The sequence below is a fragment of the Nanorana parkeri genome, unplaced genomic scaffold (assembly GCF_000935625.1).
Source record: "Nanorana parkeri isolate BGI_ZX_2015 unplaced genomic scaffold, ASM93562v1 scaffold416, whole genome shotgun sequence".
NCBI lineage: Eukaryota > Metazoa > Chordata > Amphibia > Anura > Dicroglossidae > Nanorana > Nanorana parkeri.
This window is the reverse complement of record NW_017306684.1, coordinates 1,112,356-1,119,419: the sequence shown is the minus strand read 5'-3', so window position 1 is coordinate 1,119,419 and position 7,064 is coordinate 1,112,356. Positions and strand designations below refer to the sequence as shown.

Here is a 7,064-nt window from a genome sequence, read left to right as displayed (position 1 = left end):
TGTATATATATATATATATATAAGGGGGCAGTATTTTCACCCTAGAATAGGAAGTGTTGTAGGACTACAGAAAAGCCTAAAAGAAAAAAAACACATCTGCATCTTAGAAATATATTGCACTTTTTGTTTTGGATTGACATACACTGTAACATTTTTTTACAAATATTTTTGCTCTATTATATAGCGTAATTTAATCAGCAGTGGGGTTTTTTTTAATCTATCAGTATGCTTAAGAGAATGTATCCATGTATCTCAACCAATCCCTCTTTTTCTTGTTTAATGAATTGATGATGATTATTTGTATATTTGTTTTTTTATTATGAGAGTTTTCTATGTTTATTTACCAGTACTTATTATTCCTACTTATTATATTAATTTTTTTTATAAAAGCAATGTCACCACGATCTTCTTTTTAGGGTTCTATAATAAAAGCACATTTCATTTACTGCTGTTCACATTGCTTCTTCAGATATACATTGTGACAATATGCGGAAACCTCCTGATCATCACGCTGGTGACCTACAGCAAGATCCTCCATTCTCCCATGTACTTCTTCCTCACCCAGCTCTCTGTGACTGATTTAATGTTGACCACAGATATTGCCCCTAATATGCTAAATATTGTACTACATGAACACGCTTCCGTGTCTCTTTCTGGCTGTATTACTCAGTATTATTTTTTTGCTTTATCAGTAACATCTGAATGTTTTCTTCTGACGGTGATGTCCTATGACCGTTATCTAGCCATCTGTTCTCCTCTGCATTACGTATCTATTATGAACCAAGCGCTTTGCATTAGATTGGTTTTGATATCTTGGCTTTTGAGTTGCTCTGTAGCATTACTTTTAACACTTGACCTGAGCCAACTACAATTCTGTGGGCCAAATACCATTGTTTTTTTCTGTGATTTTAATCCATTGATGGAACTTTCTTGTTCCGATGTCTCTGTAGTTCAGTTAGAAGGTACCTTGTTGTCCATCCCTGTGATAGTTTTGCCATTCCTTGTTATAGTAATTTCTTATATGTTTATTGTTTTAACCATATCAAAGATATCATCCTTTTCGGGAAGACGAAAATCTTTTTCCACGTGCAGTTCCCACCTAACGGTTGTGTCTATGTATTACGGGACTTTAATTATCATGTATGTTCTTCCAAATGAAGAACACTCACAAATAATCACTAAGACAATGGCTCTGTTGTACACTGTGTTAATACCATGTTTGAATCCTTTTATTTACAGCTTGAGAAATAAAGATATTAATGAAGCTTTCAGAAGCAGTGTACGTAACCATATAATTTTTTTTCGAAGGTTCAGGTGAAAATTACATAATAACCGGATGAATAATTGGTTTAATACTAAAGCCATTGCTCATACTACAGGGTTACAACTGTTTTTTCCATGCATATTAGCAAATGTATACAGCACAAAGGACCTGTCAGGATACCATGCACGGGTGTCCCCACACCGCATACAGGTATCTATGCAGGAGGACGAAATGCATGACCACAGCAGACAATGTTAATGAGCACACCGTTTATTCAACTCACCAAAAACAAGTAACCACAAACAAGTAATAATAGCTAACTAAATGCAAATGCAAAGACAGACAACGGGGCAAGAGAAAACTGGGGAGCAAGGCAACATAAGGGGAGCCACGGTGCAATGGTCAGGGTGCAAGGGGGCAGCAGGAAACAGGAAACAGGTCACAGGAATCAGAATATAGGTCATAGGAAACAGGATACAGGAAATGGTGACACTACTGTGGCACTAGGCTCACTGCAGGGAGGGATTAAATAGCCTCCCAGATCAGCAGGTGGTGCCTAATTGCAGAGACACCTGCAGGTGAGCCCTGGAGCTGCAGGTCCTGGTTCCAGCACCCCAGTGCCACCTGGAGGCACTCAGGTCCCTGACAGCCACTGGCTGCCTGGAGACACCTGCAGGCAAGCACTGGAAAGGCCAGATCTTCTCCAGTGCCACCTGGAAGTGTTCTGGTCCCTGACAGGACCTTTTATGGAAGGAAGTGTAGGTATAAAATAGAAAAACAAAATCCGAAAAGGCCATTTTTACAATTTAATTTTTTTTGCATGTAACTCTTTATTGTGTTTAGCAATCCAACATGTAAAATAATACACAGGCATGCATTTGCCATAGACACATAAATGACTGATAGATGAATGGGCAGTTATATAGTTACATAGTTAGACAGGTTGAAAAATGACACAAGTCAATTGAGTTCAACCTATAGAATATAGGCAGTGTGGGATTGCTGCAAAGGTAGAAGTCCAAGAAGGCTGGAAGCTCTCTTGGAGTACACAAGGCTTACAGGTTTAATAATGCTGGAAGCTCATTTTCAGTACACAGGATTCTCCAGAGGAATTATACAAGGATTTGCAGGGGGAGTACACAAGAATTCACAGGTGCAAACTCTGGAGAGGCAGGTGGGTTCAACAATTAACCTAGTGTTGCTCAAATGCCAAGCAACACATTTGCTAGCCCTGTAAGACAGTAACTGGCTGCAGATTGTCTGTGGGGCTGGCAACCTCTGATTGGCTGCACACCAGCAGCCTCATACAGGGGGAAAGGGACAGGTGAGCGCAAAACACATGCGATAAAAGAGAACCTTGACATTATACTACAAATTGGGCAAACCTTCTTTTATTTTTATTTTTTTAATCAATTGTATCAAGATAAACCACAGTGCAAGTACAATAAAGCTATCAATCAAATTTAATAGCTGCATAAAAGTTTCTTGTTTATTAGATATACACAGCTAGGAAAATGTATGCCAGGTTTGAATGGTATATCTGCCATAATGAAGGCTGTTTGATGTAACATTTTTGTATTTCAGTAAATGATGAATGGCATATAAAAGAAAACGTTTGCAATGACTTATTTGAAAGCATGATGGATTGTTTGCCACTTATAGCAACACAGAGTCAGTTTAACCCTTTGTGTTGTTAGAAAGAATACCTAGCTTAAAGAAGGAGAGATGGTAAAGTGGTGTAATTCCTCAGAGAAATGGGCACAGCAGTAGCAGACAGTGGTGGAGTCAGCAGGCTAATAGACAGTTTAAGTGCACAGAGTCCAGGTTCCAGACAGGTAGACCGAACACTGACTGCCAATGATCAAGATAATTACAAATGCAGTCCAATCATTTGACTGGGAAATTCAAGGCATGGATAGTCAGCTAAAAGTGCGTCTGGACTAACAGCGGTTTAGCTTGCCATATCAGTGGTTGACGTGCCATGGAGAGCTGGCTGATGGCCAGTAAAATCATCAATGGTGTCCATGAAAGTACCAGGAAAATAATAGTGCTCAGCACACTTGCAGATAAATCAATGAGATATGTAGCTAAAATAATGGGGCTGTGTGGCAGGACATGCTAGGGGTCAATAATAATATTGTGTGCATAATGATTGTGATTCATATTAATTCTGACAGAATATTAGAACAGGTAGATAAGTACATACATTTGTATCAGTACTTGTCTGAGTTTCCATAAATAAAGTGGTGACATAATGAAAGAAAAACAGTCTTAAGTGTGTCCTTGTATATGAAATGTAAAAACATAACTCTAAAGGAGAAGTATTGGGAGAGTAAAATATACTTTTCCCAATATTAAGAGTTGGAGTGGAATATTGCAGCTATCACATGCCAGGTACACATACCAAGAGTTGAGCAATCAAGTAACTGATCCCTCAACTCAGCATCTCCTTATTGCACAGAGCAGTGACTGTCAGTCACTGCTTCCCACAGGGATTTCCCCAGCCCTGCCCGTTCCTCCATCACTCACTTAAAGGACAGACAGTAAGGGGGTGGGCACATCTGAATCTGACTTTAGAAAGCTAGAGCCAGCTGTCAATCTGACAGCTGGGTGGATCTTGATAATATTGTTGGGATCCTTACTGGCTCTTGACTGTGAGCCAATGCCTGCTATCTGCTGAGTTTGGGTCAAAGGGATACATTAGTAAATGTACTCCTATGACCCAAAAGAGATGTAAAGCCAATAAAGGGTTTTGCTGTACTTCTCCGTCAACAAGACTTAAATGGACTCAGCAAAATACATGAGCAGATAGATTAATATTGAGAAATAATAATAGAGATAATGGGGTTTATTTAGCAAAGGCAAATAGGCCCTTTATTTTGCAAAATAATTTGCATTTTGCAGGGGTAGTTTCCTCTAGTTTAGTGAATAATGTGAAGCTCTGCTGCCTTCCCTCCCCCAATCATGTGCAAGCAAAAATATATATTTGTTTCCATTTTTCTTACACATAACTGGGTTTTGTTTGCAAAGTAAAATTTCACCACCTTCACCAAGCTAAGGGAAATTTCCTTGCAAAATGAACAGCCTATTTACCTTTAATAAATCAAACCCATATTTCCTAAACAGAATTAAAAGAATGTGTCAAAACAGCTCACAATGAGAATGTTGGTAGTGAACATGTACCAATAATTTGTTGGTAAATGACAAGTATAACTGTGCAGTATATGGCTGTGTAAGTTGAGACCATAAAATGGCCCCTCATTTACTCTTTGCCTTAAACAGAACGCTATGCCCACAATTACCCACTGTTGATCTAGAGGAAGACAAAATACAAATATCAATCAAATTTACAAAAATAAGAAAAACACAAATTAATAGGCAAGTGCGCAACAAAAAAAATTGTTTCCAAATGAAACAAATGAAAACGAAAAACGTTTTCCTTCGTTTCATCAAAGGAAACACATTTTTATGTTGTTTCGGATTCTGAGGCAATGAGCCTCTGAATCCAAAACCAAAACCACAGAACGAGCAGCGGCAGAATCGGCCGCCAGCGTGTTCTGTGCATGTGAGCCGCTATTTTGGAGTAGATCTTGGTATACACCAAGATGGCGGCGCCATGTTCGAACGCCGCCATCTTGGTTTATACCAAAATCTACTCCAAAATGCCGCTCGTTCAGCGTGTGACATCATCGTCATGTGACCTCCCACACTCTGCCTCCAAGATGGCGGCGGGCATGTACAGAACACGCCGGCAGCCAATATGGCTGCCGGCTTGTTCTGAAAAAGAATTTATGTTTGCCCGAATATTGTTTTAGTATATTCAGGCATTTATTAAATTCATTATTTCGAATTTTGACGAACCGCCAAATCAACTAATTTTTCGTTGATTTGCAAGTTTGTCCGAATCCGAATGCACATGTCTACTAATTTAAAAATATCACTAAATTAAATGATCTGAACTACCTTAAATACACTCTAATTTACAAATAGGACCCTCTCAAGACCAATAAGGGTAGATATTTTAAATATTACAGTAAATTTTGCCTCAGAAGATCAATGAGCTAATTTAAGATTTCACAATGGTGGACTTTTGCCAAATGTGAAATAGGTAAATCACTCCACTTATTGTTAGTGGCTAGCACAAATCCGAAAAAAAACACAGGAGTAAAAAAAAAAGCTATTTGCTAAAGGCCCAAAATTGTATTTTCATTGGGCCGTAATGCAAGAGAAAATTAACATTTTACCTACGCATTGCAATAAAACTTATTGAAAGTTTCTTTGAAGTCCCCAATGAATGAGATCAATACACACTCAAAGCACCTGCCCTGCAGTACAACACATGGTGCTGTACTTTTGGAGTTATGGTGTGCTGCTTTGGAAAAAGTTATGCAGGTCCAATATTAGTCCCTTGTGGTGTGTTAGCAGCTGCCTTAAAGTGCATTTCCCCTTCTGCAGTCAAATTAGAGAAAAACCCCTCAATATGTTTGCTATGTATTCCTATTCAGACAGCGTACCACAAAATAATAAAAAATAATATTTATTACATGTTGGATGTTTTGTTGCAGCAGGCAACATGGCTGAATTCAGGTTTTTCTCAGCACTTTTACGGTGATCTGTCCTTATAGAAAGACTTAGGACTGAAATTGTGTTTCTCTCCTTTACTTCATTAGCATAGAATGCAAACCCCTCACCCCTCACAAGCCTGCCTAACATTACAAAGAAGGAGAAAGCCAAGTAGAAATGTTAAGTAGCCAAGAAACCCTAACCCAAGAAAGAGCAATTTAAACCACAAAATATGCTTTTATCCTATGATATGTAGATAGGAACACATGACAAATATAAAAAGGTGTTATCCCAACTTGGCTGCAAAATTGGAAATGCACTTTAAATCAATGCATGTTAATGCATTACATCTGCATTACTTTCATATGTATTTGTTAATGTTGTCTTCATATATTAAAGTTATATCCAAGTATTTAGAGATAAATTAATTTTAGTAAGTTCCTAGCAATTTTCTTATTCCCCTTGCAGAATTCATAATTATGGAATGACGGTAGGATTAGCAGGATTCCCAATAGACCTAACGTACGTGCGGCAGTTACCGCTGCAAAGTATAAATATGTCACATAATAAGCATATAAAGATGAACAACCAGAAATCTATTTTATGATAAAGAGGCACAGGGCATGTTTCTTACCCATGGATCCATTATGTTCCAAGCTGTATCAACAGGTGAGTTAGTAAGCTTTACTAATAATTCAATGAAAAAAGAAACATTTGAGGAGTTCACAAATAAGATGCCCAGTTATTTTAGGCATATAGTCATAATTTAACAAAACACATTGTACTGTTTTGCATTCAGTGTATTATTTATTTATGTTTATTTTTTTCGAACAATAATACAAACTCATGTTTTTGCATAACTTTTTGCTACAATACCAGGGCGTGCCCATATATTTAATTTGCAATCTTCTATAGTCTTCTATCCCTCAATTCTATATTTGGTAGAGCAGATATTTGACAGATATTTAAATCCCCATTTATATATTTATTTTTATAAGGTGAGTCTTCATACCCATAATATCATAATACTGCATAATAATACAATGAAACAATGGTCTCTGCATATCTGTGACCTGTGGCACAACCCCTTTCAATCATATTGGGCAGCACAGTGGCTTATTGGGTAGCACGTCTGCCTTGCAAAACTATGGGTCCCTGGTTTGAATCCTGGTCTGGACACTATCTGCAAGGAGTTTGCATGTTCTCCCTGTGCTTGCATGGCTTTCCTCCGGGGACT

At 38.0% G+C, this 7,064-nt stretch overlaps 1 protein-coding gene across 1 annotated transcript in view; it reads left to right on the top strand.

Annotated features, from left to right (window-relative positions):
• Window positions 1-1,318, top strand: part of LOC108789741 (olfactory receptor 11L1-like) — a 2,975-nt gene extending 1,657 nt beyond the window's left edge. Inside the window, exon 2 of the mRNA XM_018559822.1 lies at window positions 391-1,318. Within this exon, the coding sequence (XP_018415324.1) occupies window positions 391-1,318 (928 nt within the window). The remainder of the gene's footprint in view (window positions 1-390) is intronic.
• The last annotated feature ends 5,746 nt before the right edge of the window (window positions 1,319-7,064 follow it).